This window comes from Stegodyphus dumicola, chromosome 4, assembly GCF_044657685.1.
Source record: "Stegodyphus dumicola isolate Sdum_Otavi_A_Nest chromosome 4, ASM4465768v1".
Lineage (NCBI taxonomy): Eukaryota > Metazoa > Arthropoda > Arachnida > Araneae > Eresidae > Stegodyphus > Stegodyphus dumicola.
Window position 1 is genome coordinate 200,748,550 of NC_140771.1, and position 19,474 is coordinate 200,768,023.

At 30.4% G+C, this 19,474-nt stretch overlaps 1 protein-coding gene across 2 annotated transcripts in view; it reads right to left on the reverse strand.

Annotated features, from left to right (window-relative positions):
* Positions 1-5,245: 5,245 nt before the first annotated feature.
* Positions 5,246-19,474, reverse strand: part of LOC118182602 (calcium and integrin-binding family member 2-like) — a 69,790-nt gene continuing 55,561 nt past the window's right edge. For both annotated transcript variants that reach the window (XM_035351977.2, XM_035351978.2), the window contains 2 exons: positions 18,446-18,641; positions 5,246-5,606 (listed from right to left, as the gene is read on the reverse strand). In XM_035351977.2, the coding sequence (XP_035207868.1) occupies positions 5,585-5,606; positions 18,446-18,641 (218 nt within the window). In that variant the 3' untranslated portion in view covers positions 5,246-5,584. The remainder of the gene's footprint in view (positions 5,607-18,445; positions 18,642-19,474) is intronic.

The following is a 19,474-nucleotide window of genomic DNA, read 5'->3' on the forward strand; positions in this document are numbered from 1 at the left end:
GATAATAACTTATATTATTAAGAAAAGTATTTTTCCCTCCTTATTTTTATTGTATAAAGAACTTGAAAAATTCATGATTTTTAGGGGCTTCGTTACAAATGTAGTATTAACAAGATAGAAACTCCAAAGCAGGAATTCGCAACTCATCTCTTGTATTGATTGCTTTTAAAAAGAATGGTTTCGTTTACTAACCTCTTACAAATTTCTTTAGAATACACAACATAAACATAATAAATAATTGCACATAAGTAATTTAAAGACGAAAATCACACTAAGAATTTGAAGTTTTGAAAAGAAATTGTTTATTGGAATTATGTTTTGTATAATTATTGTTTTTAATGCGACAAATATAAACAATTTTCAAAATCACCGATTGTATTTGCACAAAAATTCGATTTTATTAATGTTACGCTTGGAATATTGATGCAATACTGTTAATATTTGGCATAAAATTGCTTAAATGAACCCTCTAACCGGTAAGGCCGTATATACGGCCTGGAATATTTTTGTGGTATCTATAAGAACGTATATATACGTGCATATTAAAATATGTCAAAGAAATTAAGCCAATACATTAAAAGTACACAAATCCAGGTGTAAAATACCATGAGAATTGTTACATTAAAAATAAGAATATAATGTTTTCTCATATTAGTTTTGGGAAATGTGTGCTTTCTTAGCGAAAACCTTAATTCAGAGAGTACTTAAATAACCTTCAGAGAGTACTTAAATCACCTCGTGCAAGAATCTTCTTTTTTTCCATAGTTAATTATTGACTTGACTAAAGCCTGCTTATACTACATATAAGAAGAGAATGTTAATAATGTTGGTACAATAAGAACCTTTTGGGAAATATATTGGTATATACATTATTGATTTTTAAATTATGTTAATTAAATTAGTGTATGTTCTCCTTATATTTATTAGATTTATGCCTTGTTAGAATATATAATTTTTATATCATTAAACAATTAATTATAAATTTTATTAATTATTTTTTGTAATCAATGTGTTCTTGATTATGCCGACCATGGCCAAATTCGGCTATCAACCCTCAATCGACCCTTTGATCATCTATGAACTATTTAATATTTTGGTGATCTCCAGGGAGTCAGTACCCGTAGGTAACTCCTAAAGGAATCATATTGTATTATTTTAAAATATTTGAATACCTAATCTCTCTAAAACCATGGGTAATGTCTCTTTGCATTTTAATTAAATATTTTCACAATACTTTAATATATCTATTCAAGACTACCTTAATATATCTATTCAAAACAAATTCATCCAAACAATTTGTTTATTCTAACTTAAAATTTTAATACAGTTATATTTCCAGGTACTAAAAATACAAATATTTCCTTGAGCCAATTCTCATTTGAAACGAACTTTCACGGATCTCTAAAGAGAACTGACAGGTATCATATATATTTCTATAAATCAAGTGAGAAATGTTCAAAATACCAAATAACTTCTATTCAGTTGCCTTAGAACAAAGTTTCTGTGAATTTCTGAATCCGAAATCTGTGTAATGTATCGACTGTCATAGACTGCTGTCTTGGAACACCTCCTTAATCTTGTCTTCGCGGAGACAGAAATTGTTTCTGAGTAACACAATAAATATTCCAGATCTCAAAGCATTAGATTCAACGTAAAACTGATTTAGAGAGCATGTCAGAGATATTTCCTTCTGTTATAAATTTTTCAACTATCGACTAAGAGGAAGTAATCTGCTATTAAACATTTTAAATAAATGAAGTGATCTTCAATAAAATGAATGACTTGGATAAAATGTGAAAAATGCATTTTTAGCTTGTAGGTACATTTTACTGACAAAATAGGACACTTAAAAATGTGTAACTTCGTTTCACAAATTATGATAACAGATGAAAACAATTATATAATATTCTAGAAGAAATGTCATTAAATTAATTTTAATCCAGAATCAGATTAATAAAAAATAAAGGTTATGACTATCCTTAAAATTCTTTCTCTTTCTCTATATAAATAGGAAGAGAATATAAACTTGGTAAATTTAAAAACAAATTCTCGTATGAGAAACTTTCAGATCTAGAATCTTGCTTAATTGCTGCTAAGAGTGTCATAAAATAATTAATTAACTAAGTTAAATTGTGACAAAACAGACAATTTAATTAATTTAGGCAAAAATGTAAAATGTTAATTGAAACAAAATTTTTAAATCAAGTGCATGTTAAGTAAAAGGTGAATAGCCTATGACTAAGCTGTAGTAATTAAAAAAACTAAATATAAATATAAAAATAACTACTTAAAATTGACCTTTAATTTACTAGTTTTCAATTTTCTTCTAAACAGCGTGTTCTGATAACAATACATTCGTGCAAAATATAAGTTTTTTAAAATTTTTGTTATCCTATACCGGCTAGTTACTTAGTCAGTTAGTTACTTAGTCAATCGGCTAGTTACTTAGTCAATCGGTTATTACTTAACTAGCTGGAAGACTTCGCAATAAATATATGTTTTAATTATTTAAATACTTTTTTTTATTTTTTAATAAAGTTCTTAACTGATATATTTAAAAAATATGCGTTTAATATGTAATATATCCATCTGACAATTATGGATATTATGTGTGTTACTGTAATCGTAAAAAATATTTCTTAACTTATATATTACTTATTACGGATTGTAAAATTAAGTATTTAAAAATTATTAGTCCCCAAAGTCTTTTATTTATACGAAAAAATGTTTGACAAAGGGAAGTTTTATAATAAAAAAATTGTTTAGTAAAATACTGTATTTAGAAAGTGATGCAACAGCTGAAAAATTAATTAATTGTTCGAATATATAAATATAAAAGTGAGTAAAATAGACTGACATTTTTCTCAGTTTTAGTAAAAATACTTTTGCTTTAAATATGTAGAGTTAATATTTGATGTCTGAGCACAGAGAATAAATGTAGCAACAAAATGTTCGTGTTTCGATGCGCAGTACATAATGAACAATATTAAAGTATAAGTGAACGAAGATGCTAGTTGATCGTAATTCTCTTATCCGATGCTGTCTGTGCTCACTGTTTATTTGACAATTTATGAAAATAAAATAATATGGCACATACAGGTCCAATACTTAATATAATATTAAAAAAAATGAAGAGCATGTTCCACAAAATTTCAGAAACCATGTTCATATAAAGAATCATTAAATATAGTAAGCTCATATAGAACAATGTAGAAGAAAATGAGAAACATAACGCGATAATTAGAAATTGAAATAAAATTCTGAAATTCTAAAATTCTCTCGATATTTTAGAAACTGTGAAATTATCTACAGTAATTAGAACATTATGAAAATTCACATAATAAGAGTCTAAAATTTTACTAGTATATACAAATTGAAGAGTTCCAATGTAAATGCTGTGTGAATATCTTACATAATTAGAAAACAGTTAATAGTCGTTACACATGGCATATATGTCAGTTTAAATAAACTGATAATATCTTTATAATAATAATACATTTTGGTAAAGCTATGAAGCTTTAACTATGCTTTTTACACAGAACTCCCAGTCACTTGCTAGCTTTTTAAGATCAAGATCTCTCGTGTTGTGTCAGGAGAACTGATAACGATCCGGATTTCATTTTATTTACACACATGCATACCTCTCAAGAAGAGATTGTGAAAAGAAATGACCATAAAGTAGTTCAAGTAACAATTATGAAATAACTGTTTGTTGTTTATTTTTGGTAGAGAGCTGAAGGTTCTTCGATATTGGAATGCTTCCTTTCAGTCATTTTGCTACGCATTCATAACAAATTTATGCAACATGACAACTATCTCTTATGACTACCAGTATGTTTTAAATTATAGTAAAACTCGACTTAACACGAATTCGCATAAGGCGAAAAATTGGTTAACATAAACAAAATTTTACTCCCAGCAGCGATATATATGATCTTATATAAAGTGTTATCGGTTAAAGCGGATTTCCGTTAGCATGAATTATTGTTTTCCTATTTGTTGCGTCATAAATTTATCATTTAACACGAACTTTAAAGTCTTTATATTTTTCCCTCTCTTTTTTCTGTGCTAGGACTGCATTCAGAAATGTTCTGTCCCGTTTATAACTGAAAACCTCACAGAATGTACTTTATTCTTTAAAACGTAGCAGCATGATTAACATTACTGGGTAATGACAATTAACGTGTCAACAATGAGCTTTAATCAACAAATGCAATTCTGTATTCAGAAAAGTGAGGAGGAGAATATAGTTCCACCCACAACCCCCACGCCAGGAAATGTTACACGCCCTAACAACTGTATAAAATTTTGTTGCAACATCCGAACTGACATTTAGTTTTACAGAAGAAATGAGTACAGCTGGCCGTGAAGTTACCAGGCATTTTCGTTTTCGATTGCGATAGCTGAATATACAGAAATGTTTCACCAAAACGTTATCTGTGAACACATTTTTCAAGTTGCAGTACAATAATTAACGTAGTATTGTAGTAGTTTCTATGAGGATATACATAATATATTGTAGTATCTTATGCAATTACATATTGTAAGTGGTTAATGTGTTGAAAATTGATTCCAAAAATAAAATTTGAGTCCCCGGTTAACACGATTTTTTTTTTTTAAACGAAGACTTAAATTTTAACGCGAATTGTTTTTTCGGTCCGTTGAGACACGTACTAATGAGGTTTTACTGCAAAAATAAATATTAATGTTGAACGTCGCCAATAACTATATCCTTGAAACCGACTGCCATGGCAGAAGAACATCATCCTAAACCTTGGGTGATCGTCTTTGGCAGGATTCATTTGAACATATGGGCAGTTGCCGGTAAAACCTAAACGTGATATGTTATTTATTTGAAGGAATAATATTATCCTCAAACGACGTTTTCAGCTTATTTATATATATGGAATCTTTCTTTATGAAATGAGGGTTTCCTTACATTTAGAGCATCTTCTGATTCTAAAGCGGGTACGGAATTTTTTTTTTTTTTTTTTACTTTTTGCCTTAACTATTTGAAGGATTATTCTTAATTCATTACTAAATCTTTTTAACATATTTGGTCATAAGTACTTAAATATTAATTAACGTAGAGTTAGAAATTCAAAGCAATTCTACACAAAAATGTAAATAAATGCCTGTTTTTACAAAACATAAGATAAATTAACATTGTTCAATAACTATTTTGATTTCAACATAATGCAACAGTATTTAAAAAAATAAAAATTAAATGATATATAGCACATAATTATTCATTTCAACGTATTTTTATAACATACATTTTTATAAACATACATTTGCAATGTGTATTCAAAGGATACACTTTTGAAGGAAATTATTTATGTCATACATCAAAAATAAAATGGTCACATTGTATGCGTAAAAGAGTAAGTTTCTTTCAGTTCCTCACGGAATAACGCTGTCTTGCGAAGAAATGTTACGAAGAAACAAACAAAAAATGTGTATCTGAAAAATAGATAAAAATCTGCTGCAATAGGCTTGTTGTGGTAGAGTTGATCTCTCTTTGGTATTCTGAGCTGGATTTCCCATATGGAGGTTTGAAGAGATCAAATATTATTTCTTTTTCTCAAATTCTGATGTGGAATGTGCTGTAAAGAAGTAAAATAATAAAAAAGAATGTTTTTAAAGTGAACATTTGTGGTCTGGATATAAAATAAATTTGGTTTTCAACAACTTGAATATTTCAAGTGGGAAAGAAAGTTTAGTTGGTTTACGAACAAGAGTTCCAAAGATAGTCCCTTTCGAGCTTTAAAGACACTCTAATACAGTTCATTATGCAAAAGTGATTATCTCTGTCTTAAGGAGGATATAATCTCCGACTCTTCAAAACAGATAAGTTCATTTTAGATTTATTTTGTACCAAAGTGACTTGTGCTAGTATCGGTTTAGTTAATTCATAGTAAATTCCTGAAGATACTTACAGTCAGATATTGCTTTATTCTCGTACTACAGCAATGAGAAGACACTATGTAGCGTTAGGTCAGGATGTCCAGCAAAGAAGTCTCTTATTTCAAATATAAAAATCTCGAAGACAAAGATCGATAGAAGAATACAACAAGCAGTATATTTATTATGAAAGCTTCAAGAATATTATATATAAATTTCCAAGTAATAGTTACAAAAGCTGCAAACAGATGGCACTGTATCGCAATACGTAGGTTTAGTGCACCGAATGTAAAGGTTGCAATCATGTAATCCTCTGAAAAAAGTGTGTTTTTGATAATTAAATACCAGAGATTAGATCACCGCCCTATGACAACAAGGCGTAGTTTTTAAGTACGACTACATGTTCCCAAAGGACCCAACGAGAAAAATCATTCACAAGCTCTTAGAACGGACAGGAAGCTTGGACGAAGGGCTAGGAGGGAATTTTGTTTACAAGCAATTTGTACTTGCATTTGCATTTGTACTTACATTTACATACAATTTGCAACTGTTTCTGGAATTATTTAGCAAAATATATTCGCAGAATTGCAAGAGAGACTGATTTTAAGTGTTCCAGAGCAAATAAAATGATGAGAAACAGTCTGGACATGTTTGCATTCAAAATCCAAATTATCAGGCGCTAGTGTACAACGCTATCTGTTAGCTGCTTTTGTAGCTATTACTTCAAAACTCCTACATAACGGTTGTATTGTGCATAAGTACGCTTCCTCTGTTCAGCACAGTTTTAATCAAAGAATCATAAGTCAATATAAATACGAAATCTTTATTTAACAAGAATGAGAATTCTGCTTAACTTAACTAGAACATCAATTAAAAGTAATCTTCGCAGACATTAAAAATTTAAGTATTGAAAGAATAACTTACATAGAATCATCATCAGTCCTAAATCATCAGGTTTACTTATTTAGGCAATATAAAAGAGAAAAAGTATTATACTTCGACACAGTACCTGAAAGAGAAAGCACTAACTGAATTAGACCTTTGGCCAGGTACAAGTAGCTAAGATGAGAATCGAATGCCCCTCGACTTTCGCTTTCTCTTGCCAATATATATCTTGGGCCACGTTCGTTTTTATGCTTTCAGTTTCATTATGCAAAAATACCTAAATTTATGCTAACAATAACAATCTCACAGCTTTAACAATAAATGTACTCTTGTTGTATTCCTCTATCGATCTTTGTTTTCGCGATTTTGAATTTTGAAATCACAGACTCCTTTGCTGGACACCCTGCATATTACATTCAAGAGAATAAGAATATAAATAGCTTTTGTTCGTTTTAAATTAATTGTCAGAAGTTATACATAATTTATTTTAGAAGTCAAACAACAAAATCAGCGTTATATATGCAAATGTTCCAGCACAAGTATGAATAGTTCAACTACTGAACCAATTTCCTGAGCTGCCAAAGTTTTTGTTGTTTGACTTCTAAAATAATTGTTGTTCGGCGTGTTATTTTAACCTATATTATAGATACTCTGCTAAAAATAAATTTAAAATGACAAATATTCATTTTAGTCTTCAACACAAAGTTTCTAAACCCAAACAAATCCGTACTTACATTACATTTCTTACATGCAGAAGCAGATGATCATATCAATGAGTGATTTTTAACTTGAAAATTAAAGCAGTGTACAAAAAATTATGAAAAATAGATGTTAATTTTCAATGACTCACTTTCGGAAGTACCTCGTAGGATAGCACGTCAGTAACTGACTACTTCATGAAATTAATGAGAAATGGTATAATTAACAGTTCCTTTTAAAATGTATCATAGCTGAACAGTTATTAAAAAATCTCAGATGAAACAATGATATAGAATAATTGACATACGTTGAAATTTCTTACCAAAGGAATTGGCAAACATGAAATCCATTAAATATATTTACCCCTCAATCTGACAAAAGCTAATAGCAATAATCGTTTGGAAAGTTAATAAAGTAATTATATATGTGCTGTATATACAAAATTCCTGTAACGAGTATAGGAAAGGAGAAAAATACACTTACGGGACAACACGTGACATAAACTTGCAGAATTATTAGATATTTGTTTCGGGGGGGGGCCGAATCTGAAAAATGAACAATGCCCTCGCCAGGACTCGTAACTCTGAACCTAAGCCACGTCTTGGTTATGCAACCAGACGTCTTTCCAACTGCTATGCGAAAGCTAACAGTAAATAGGAAGAAAATTCTTACAAAATTACACACACAACATACGAGTATAACATGTAACACTTATTACCTATATAAAATGCAAGGAATGAAATTCCTCCAAATGTTAAATTTGAGCATGAAGACTTTCTTGCTACGCATCGGGTAGTAGATATGATTTCCATTTTCAAACTGACGAGTTTACATCAGAAACATTTTATGTTACTGAATATGCAGAGATTTTATTTCCCTTTGCTATCATTTAACGTACGTTTATAATGGTGTATGATGTGAATCCATAAAATCATCACAGCACTCTTCAACTCTACAGACATTTCAAAAGCCCTGATTTCCTAAGTAGAACAAACATCTCGGAAGACCAGCATAAATTACAGCAAATCGCACTAGCCATGAATTGATGTCATTCACCCAAGCATTTGGAAGATTTTACAACGGCAATTTCAATTAAAATTATGCAATCTGAAAATGTTGCAACATTTAGAACAAGATGACTCTATCAAGGATACAACTTTCATAATCACATACAGGAAGTAATGTATGATAAGGATTTTGATAAGTGTCTAATATTTAGTGAGGAAGCTACATTTCATTTCCGGGTGGTAAACTGTGACAGTGTCTGAATAAGAAAAATGGAAAAAATACATTCTTTCCGTGATCCGAAATAGAATTCAATAAACGTAAACTCTTTCTCATCCAGTTCAAAAACGTTTATTAAAATGTAATCTATTCCACGATGATAGGGCTTTATCTCATTAGCAGTATGAGGTACGTCGCTATATGAATTATGATCTCGTATGTTACTGTGTCACTGAAATTATTGACGTGGGAATAATGAATTTGCACTGGTCAGAAGGTCTTTTGACCATATGTTCAATGATACCTTTTTTTTTTTTTTTTTGGATAAATTAAATAATTTCCGGATGGATGATACGTTAAAAACGGTGCTTATATGTCTCCACTGCTAAAAACATTAAACAACCAGGTGAACCGCATTAGCGAACATCAGTGGGGGGGGATGTTACAACGCGTATGGACATAATTGGAAGACGTATTTCATTTCATTCAATACTACTTATTTTCTCTTATTTTTAAGGAATGCATTGTTTTGAAATACGACGGTTGATCTGTAATAACCTGTGATAAATAAACAATTTAGGATTAGTTATACGTGTCACGCAACAATCATTGTTTAAAAGTATATAACTTTATTTATAACTTTAGATTTTAAAAACAAGCAATCATATTTATGATGCAAAATCTGCAATAAGTATCTGTATTGCATAATTTCGTTAAATAAACCTATAAAATCTTTTTCATGTATTGATTTCTACTGCATTTTCGTTATAAATTTCAAAACTTATAAATAAATTCTTAGGATGAAGTATTCATAAATTTAATAAAATTCTCTCCTCTGTGTTTTTGGAATTTCCTGTCATAGAGATAATATAGTTACGATTGTATAATGTATGCTTCCTATTTCATAGATTAATATAATGCGTGAATAATAAATGCTGAGATATATATTTATCACTGTCGTTTTTGACTGTTATAACTTTCTATATTTAATATATATGTGGGAGTCATCAACGTCCAATGCTGAATTAGAATACCAGGATTATGACGTCATCAGTATAGCATCACCCAGCGCAGTAAGAATCATCCCAGACAGCGCTGAGACCTGGTCGAGAGCGGAGGGCAGACGTGAGCAGACGGCTCACACGTCTTCAAGAGTTTGATTGTGCTTTCGATGTTATGCCTTTACATCATTATGTTAATCCTGCATACCGTTAACTTCATCTTTATATACTTTTCTTAATTACTTTTATTTCTTCCTATTAAATAAACCATTTAAATATTACTTCGTGCTCTCATGCTGTGAATTAAGTCAAATTCTACAAAAAAATATGGCGCCCAACGTGGGGCTCGAATTCCAAAATGTGTGAGTGACATTATGAACTGTGTTCAGAACTACTGAGTGAACTACCGATTTATTGGATTACTCGTATAAAGTGTGGATTACCCTTATTTACGACGATCATCTCGGTGTCGGGTGAGTACAAAACTTTCTTTCCAATATGAAGTTAGTAGAAATTCCAGAATTAGAAGCAGCTTTAAAGAACCGTAAAAGTTCTGAAATCAAAAGTTTGCATAAGCTTATTTTTAATACTGATGGAGATCGAAATAACCGGAAACGATTACGTGAATTTTCTGGCTTTATATTTAAACCAGATTCTTAAGAATTTAATAAGAAAATAGATGCAGTGCAGAATAGTTTTACTTTGAATGAGTTAATTAAAGTTTGCAATGTACTGTGCATAAATTCAGAAGGTTTAAAAACGGAAGTCGTAACCCGAATTGTCTCTTACCTATGTGATTTATCTGTATTATTTGAAAATATTTTGCATGAAGAAAATAGTGATATTGAAGATGAAACTATTAATAAATTTTCTGAAGTAATGCTTGATGATAATCAAAGAGACAATCCTGGTTTTAACGAATCTCAAGTAAATAACAGTATGCAGCTTCCAATTCAAGATCATTTTAAACCTCATCTTAGTTTTTCTGATATTGAAAGTATTGTTAATCCTTTTTCTGGTAATGCATATGAAAATGTTGATAAATGGATTGATGAATTTGAAGATGTTATAAATTCTTTGAAATTAAGTGATTTGCATAAATTAGTTTTTGCTAAAAGATCATTAAAAGGTAAAGCGAAACTATTTATTCAGAGTGAACCTAAAGTTAATGATTGGTGTAAGTTAAAACAGCTTTTGAAATCTGAATATGGTAAAGCTTTTAATTCTGCTGAATTGCATGAAATGTTATGTAAACGTAAATTAATGCCTAATGGATCTTTAGATGAGTATTTTTTGAAAATGAAAGAAATGTGTTCGCGAGGTAACATTGAAGATGCTTCATTAATTAAATATGTTATTGATGGTATTCCCGATTCTGTGGTTAGGAAAACTATACTATATGGTTGCGAAACAATAGCTGAATTTAAACAAAGGCTTAAAATTTATGATAAGATGCGACCGGACAATGATAAGTTCAAAAATCCGAAACCGAAAGTAGACACTCAAGTTAAAGATAGAAGTAAGCTTTCGTCATCAAACCGAAATCAATCTAACGTTAATAAGGTCAAATGTTTTAATTGCCAGGAATTTGGGCGTTATTCAAAGCATTGTGTAAACAAATCAAAGGGTGTAAAATGTATAAAATGTAAGAAGTTCGGGCATTATTCAACGAACTGTCCAGAGCAGACCCCCGAGACACAACAAGTAGCTTTATTACAACGAATTTGTGACAAGGATAGAATTATGAAGACTGTAGAAATAAATAATCATTTAGTTAATAGTTTAGTTGACACTGGTTCAGATGTAACGATATGCAGCGTAGAGTTACACAAGCAGATTGGTTCTCCTAATTTAAATTGTAGCGATATCACATTAAACGGAATTGAATCAAAGCAAACGTACGCCATCGGCTTTTTCATTTCTGATATTTCAATTGATAGTTTTTCACTGCGTACGAAAATTTATGTTGTTAAGTCATTATGTAATCAAATTGTATTAGGTTTGGATGTATTGAATCAGTTTAACTTCTCTTTTACCGAGAATGGCCTTCAAATAATTTCTCATCGGAATAAAAGTAATGTAAACTTGATAACTGCTGAGTCATATCGAAATTCTAACGTTCGTTGCGTTATGGGAAATTTGAATACTGCTGTCTCATTGAAGAATGCTTATGATCCTTCGCAATCGTCTGGTGTCTCTGTTAATGTAAACAAAAGTCCTGAAAGCGGAAGTAGCTCGACGTTTAATTACCTTTCACACATGGTGAATGCTATTTCTGTCAACGAGATTGATTTATCGCATATTTCGAATGCAGAACATAAAGAAAGACTGTGTAATTTAATTAATTCGTACCAACCACGGAAAAATAGACAGTCTGACTTCAAGATGCAAATAAATTTATGCGATGATATTCCTGTCTGTCAAAATAGAAGATACATGTCTTTTGCGGAACAAAAATTTGTTGACGATCAAATTAAGGAATGGTTGAAAGAGGGCATAATAAAGCCTAGCAATTCTAATTATTCGGCGCCTATTGTTTTGTGTAACAAGCGCAATAATTCGAAACGTTTATGTATAGATTATTGGAAATTGAATAAGAAGATTATTAAAGACAAATTTCCACTGCCTTTAATTCCAGAAGTACTTGATCGCTTAGAACAGTCCAAAGTCTTCACGACACTAGATTTGAAAAATGGCTTTTTTCATGTAGACATAGACGAAAATTGCACAAAATATACCGCTTTTGTAACACATAATGGTATCTACGAATTTCTTAAAGCTCCTTTTGGTTTATGTATTAGTCCAAATGTTTTTCAAAGGTACATTTTTTCAGTATTTCGTGACTTGTTAAATGAAGGTGTACTAATTATTTATATGGATGATATAGTCATACCGGCTAATGATGAAGTTGAATGTTTAGACAAATTAGAAAGAGTATTCAAAACTGCTTCGGAGTATGGATTACAAATAAATTTCAAAAAGTGCCAATTTTTAAAACGTAAAATTGAATTTTTGGGACATGTAATTGAAAACGGAACTATTCGACCATCACCTTCCAAAACTGTTGCTGTTCGAAACTTTCCACAACCGCGTAACTGTAAACAACTACAAAGCTTTTTAGGACTAACGGGATATTTTCGCAAATTCATTCCTCAGTATGCTAAAATAGCTAAACCTCTTAGTGACTTACTTAGAAAAGGTATTGGTTTTAAGTTCGATTCCGAACAACAGGAAGCTTTTTGCAGATTAAAAGAAATTCTCTCTCAGGCACCTGTTCTACACATATTTAGGCAAGGATATCCATTAGAACTCCATACTGATGCTAGTAGTCAAGGCTTTGGTGCGGTATTACCCCAATTGTCTGATGATGGCAATTATCACCCAATCCAGTATATGAGTAAGAAGACTTCACCGCAGCAAGAGAAACTCTGTAGTTACGAATTAGAAGCCCTTGCAGTAATAGAAGCTCTGAAGAAATTTCGAAACTATTTGTTAGGGACTAAATTCAAAATTGTAACTGATTGTAGCGCTTTTCAGAAAACTTTAGATAAGAAAGATTTAACTCCTAAAATTGCGAGATGGGCAATGTTTATTGAAGAATTCGATTACGAAATTGTACATCGTTCAGGAAGCCAAATGAAACATGCTGATGCTTTAAGTAGAAATGCTTTAATTTTAACATCATACACATCCGATGTAACTGAGAAGATTCGGTTAGTACAACAACAGAATGAAGATGAACATGTGAAGTTAATCAAGAATTTAGTTGAGAAGGGAGAAGAAAATGGATTCTTCGTGAGAAATGATATTTTGTGCAAATTTGAAAATGGTAAAGATCTTCTAGTAGTGCCAGAATCCTTACAGAATGAAATCATACAGAAGGTACATAAAAAAGGTCACTTTGCTGTAGATAAAACTGTGAATGCTGTAGAGCAAGAATTCTATATTCCCAGACTGAAATGCAAAGTTGAAAAAGTAATTGCTAACTGTATAGAATGTATACTGTACAACAAGAAGCAAGGAAAAGCAGAAGAATTTCTTCATCCTGTACCGAAAGAAAACGTTCCCTTGAGTACGTATCATATCGACTTTATTGGACCTCTTCCATCGACGAACAAGAGATACCAACACATTCTAACTGTTGTCGACGTTTTTACGAAATTTACTTGGTTCTATCCAGTGAAATTACCAACTACGCAAGAAGTTATTTCAAAATTGAAGCAACAACAGACTGTATTTGGAAATCCAGCCAGAATCATTTCAGATCGAGGTAGTGCCTTTACATCGAAAGAATTTTTAGCTTATTGTACTGAAGAAGGAATAGAACATGTCAAAATTACTACCGGTATTCCAAGAGGTAACGGACAAATTGAGCGAATTCATAGAATTTTGATTCCTGTTTTGTCAAAATTATCACATGAAGATTCAACGAAATGGTTTAAGTATGTTTCAGATGTCCAGAGGATAATCAACAGTACAACTACGAGAAGTACAAAATATTCACCGTTTGAGCTTCTCATAGGCACGAAAATGAAGAACAAAGAAGATTTGAGAATTAGTGAGATATTGAATGAAGAATATCTAAAGCAATTGATGCAAGAACGTGATGAAATGAGAGAAGATGCGAAAAACAACATTTTGAGGATTCAAGAAGAGAATCGAAAACAATTTAACAAGAAACGTAAGAAACCGAAACTATACAAGATTGGCGACTTGGTAGCCATTCAAAGAACTCAATATGGGATTGGTTTGAAACTACGACCTAAGTTTCATGGACCGTATAAAATCATAGCTGTTCGATCAAATGATAGATATGAAGTCGAGAAAGTAGGATGCCATGAAGGACCAAATTTGACATCTACTGCGGCTGACCATATGAAGCCATGGTCAAATTGATTTAATGCTTGTATCAGCTCAAAACCTAAGGACCTGATACTCTCTCTCTTTTTTCTTTTTTTTTTATTATATTTGCAGGTACATGATAGTGATGTCCATTCAACAGACATCGAGGACGATGCCTCTTCAGGCTGGCCGAAGCTGTGGGAGTCATCAACGTCCAATGCTGAATTAGAATACCAGGATTATGACGTCATCAGTATAGCATCACCCAGCGCAGTAAGAATCATCCCAGACAGCGCTGAGACCTGGTCGAGAGTGGAGGGCAGACGTGAGCAGACGGCTCACACGTCTTCAAGAGTTTGATTGTGCTTTCGATGTTATGCCTTTACATCATTATGTTAATCCTGCATACCGTTAACTTCATCTTTATATACTTTTCTTAATTACTTCTATTTCTTCCTATTAAATAAACCATTTAAATATTACTTCGTGCTCTCATGCTGTGAATTAAGTCAAATTCTACATATATATATATATATATATATATATTTGTGCTTTTACTTTCAAATACATCTAAGCAGATAGAAAGTGGGGGTTCTGCTAAACGCGGTGTGGCCACTGAAGTTCCCGTAACGGAGGCTACGTCATGCATGCTATCACCGAAAGGAGGCGCAGGAGATAAGAAGGATGGTTTCAGGATTCTTTCTTTAACTGATAATATGACATCATACTTTGATAAGAGATTATCTTTTATTGATTTATCTCAGGTTCTTTGCTAATCAGTTTTTAGCCTTTATATTTAGATCTATTTTTTTTTTTTTTTTTTTTTTTTTTTTTATGTTCCCATATATTTTTCAGACTTTTAATTCCCTGTATACTCAGAATTTTACCTTATTTCCTAAAACTTCTGTTCATAATACCACATTTACTTTCCGTAATCTTAATTGCATTACTAATTTTTAGTTTTAAATTCATTTTACCCAGAATACTTTTCATGCCTTTTAACCAATACTCTTAACTTACTTGTTACATTTTACGAGTGTAATTACTAAACACGCGTTTTTGTGTATTATATGATTCAATATATCTTCAATATATTCCACATACAAATGACCTTTACTTAAATTTAGGTGTTACATTTTTAGCTTTTGTACATTTTAACCTTCATAATATTCAATGTACCCTAATTTTTTAACTAATTTATATTTTCACACTATATACATGACTTTCATTTGATTCCTCTAACACGTTTTAACCCTCATAATTTCTAATATAGTCTAAATTTTAACATAATTCCTATATTTTTAGATCATATACCTGACTTTTATTTAGATGTAAATTTTACCTTCATATCCATTTTTTAACATCAGTTTCCAACATACTCTGAAGTTTACCTAATATATTATATTTTCATACTATAATGATTTTTATTTAATTTATAGCTATAGCTACTTTCATACTTTTTAACCTTCGTAATTTCAAACATATTTTTAATTTTAGCTTAATTCCTACATTTTCTAACCACATATATGAACTTTATTTTAGATGGTATTTTAACGTGTTTCATTCATTTTAAACCTTCGTAATTACATTTTTCCACAATGCACGTCAACGGTATTTAATTTTAGATGTTTTCAACGAACTCTAAATTTTAACTCTTTTTTTTTTTACAATTTTTGATTGTAATCACGCTTTTGAGTTTACTTATTTTACCATTTCAGCTAAATTTACATGCTTAAATTTCTTAAACGTACAGATAGTTTTCAATTAAACACTTCATTTTATAACCTATATGTATTATTCATATCCAGTTAGTTGAATAACCCTTACTTAGTCTATATTTCATAGTGATATTCTAATTTGCCAATTCTACAATTTATCATTCTGTAGTAGTCGTACCATGTATAATGCTGCTATTTTATCTCATAATTAATTTCATTTGAATTTTTAGACTTTAATATTTTCCTGCATATCCTGGTATTCCCTTATAATTTTACATAATTTATATATGAATGGATGCATTTTAGCTCTTCAACGTTACCAATGTTCAGTTTTGAATCTCGATTCTCATTAAGCTAGTTTGATAGATTCCGAATTTTTAAAATGAAATGTCAAACTGTCATCTATAATTTTAGAACCATATTCACTGTTTCATGTACTCATACAAAAATCTTTCTTATTATGTTGAACGCTTATTACCTTTGAATTCAGCATCCTTTGCTAATTGACTACATTCCATACCATGAATTTTAAGCCTTAAATGCCCCAACTATGCAAAGTTTTACTTTATTACCTTTTTTCTGCACTAATTATGGATATTTCTGCCTTAATGGACAACTTCATATGAAATTAACGATTCCTTACGTTACATGTATAAAAGAAATTCCTAAGATAAAAATATCCTGTATCGAACCGGAAATGAATTATCCAGCATTCAATTATTCTACCCATTGGTTACCTTTTCGCTTCTTGAAGTTTTGTTTTTTTCATACGGGTAAATTTTTAGCGCATAATGTTAACACGTTTTTCCAACTTAGTTCAGTACTAACTTAATTCAGTAGACAAATCCATATATTTACTATTTTTTCAATTTCTTAGAATAGGATATTCTTTCGTAAATGTCAGTTTTCATTAATTTATTCATTAATTATTTCATTAATTAAATCTTGTGAAACACTACCATACCTTTAGATACATATATCATTACCAATATACCTATATTTACAGAAAAATTACGAAGGCTTAAAATGAACAAAACAAGTTAAAATGCCATCTAAAATTAAATAAAGTTCATATATATGTTTACAAAATGTAGGAATTAAGCTAGAATTAAAAGTATGTTTGGAATTGCGAAGGTTAAAAAGTATGAAAGTAGCTACAAATTAAATGAAAATCATGTACATAGTGTGAAAATATAATATATTAGGTAACCTTCAGAGTATGTTGGAAACGGAAAACGTTAAAAACTGGATATGAAGGTAAAATTTACATCTAAATAAAATTCAGGTATATCATCTGAAAATATAGGAATTATGTTAAAATTAAGAGTACATTAGAAATTATGAAGGTTAAAGCGTGTCAAAGTAATCAAATAAAAGTCATGTATATAGTGTGAAAATATAAATTAGTTAAAAAATTAGGGTATATTGAATATTATGAAGGTTAAAATGTACAAAACAAGCTAAAAATGTTACACCTAAACTTGAGCAAAGTTCATGCGTATGATCAGAAAATACATGAAATAATAATGAATAAAATATAGTTAAAATATGGAATATGTTGAAGATCACTAACGTTAAAAAGAGCGAAAACAGTTAAAAATTATATGCAATATTGAATCATATAATACACAAAAACACGTGTTTTAGTAATTACACTCGTAAAATATAACAAGTAAATTAAAAGTATTTGTTAAAAGGCATGAAAAAGATTCTGTGTGAAATCAATTTAAAACTAAAAATGAGTAATGCAATTAAGATTACGGAAAGTAAATGTAGTATTATGAACAGAAGATTTAGGAAACAAGGTAAAATTCTGAGTATACAGGGAATTAAAGGTCTTAAAATATATGGGAACATAAAAAAAATTGAGATCTAAATATAAAGGCTGAAAACTGATTAGCAAAGAACCTGATGTAAATCAATAAAAGATAATCTCTTATCAAAGTATGACGTCATATTATCAGTTAAAGAACGAATCCTGAAACCTCCTTATCTCCTGCGCCTCCACTCTACAATCTTTGCCCTTCCGGTGATAGCATGCATGACGTGGCCTCCGTTCCGCAAACGTCACTGACCACACTGCACACCGCGTGCAGCAGAAACCCAACTTTCTATCTGCTCATGTACCAAGGAAGTATATTTGAAGAACTAAAATTAATTATAATATTTTACCCTAAGAAATCGGGAGCTTTAGAAATGATAGCTTCAAACTCGACAAATGAAAGTTTCCCATCATCATCTAAATCTCCTTCGTCAAGAACTTTCTCAACAACAATAGAGACTTCCTCATCATTTAACTGTGCTCTAGTGAGAGCTGTAACTGCTTGCTCCAAATCTTTGGGCCCGACGAATTGATCTCCATCATAGTCTGGAAACGAAACTTTTATTTAGAAATCATTCGTGTTATTCAAAGAAAAATTTTATTTTCAAGAAAGTTACTAATACACATATTAAGATAATGTTAATATTTCCGTAATACTTTTGTTTTCTTTGCTGCTTTGGTTCTTAAACATTTCGACTGTTTTTCAGTTAAATTTCAAAATAAAACCGATTCAGATTTCATTCTTGATTAATATAATATTCAAAAGATACGAAAAAATTATGCTTTTTTTTCTTGTGAAATTTAAATGCGTATTTTTCTAATTTCAACACATTACCTGTAGTATATATTTCAGCTTGATTATTTTTCTGGCAGAATCATCTGATTTAGTTTCTGTACATGCGAATGTAATGTAAATAAAGAAAATCACTGCTCTTTAAGCTAATCACTAAGAAATTTGGGTATTTAAGTAATTAACTTCGTACTGTATCACTGGTAAAAGAATTATAATTTTGGTATAGTATATATGAATTCACAACGATTAATTATAACAAGTTCTTAGCACATGTGTACAGATTAAAGTGTAAAGCCAAGAGAATCAAATTCCATCTATTAAAAATATATGCATTATTGCATATATTTTTAATAGATGGAATTTATATAGTGTTAATTATTTTTAATAGATGGAATTTATTTTATATGCATTATATCTATTAAAAATATATGCAAGTTTTCTTGTCCATAATACTTTCGTCAATACACATACGTTTTCACTTAAGTTTGCAATAAAAAATTATATTCATAACGATAACAAACGCTTTAGCAGAAATAAATAAATAAAAATTTTATTCTTGATTGCAGTTCCATTGGAATTTAATCAA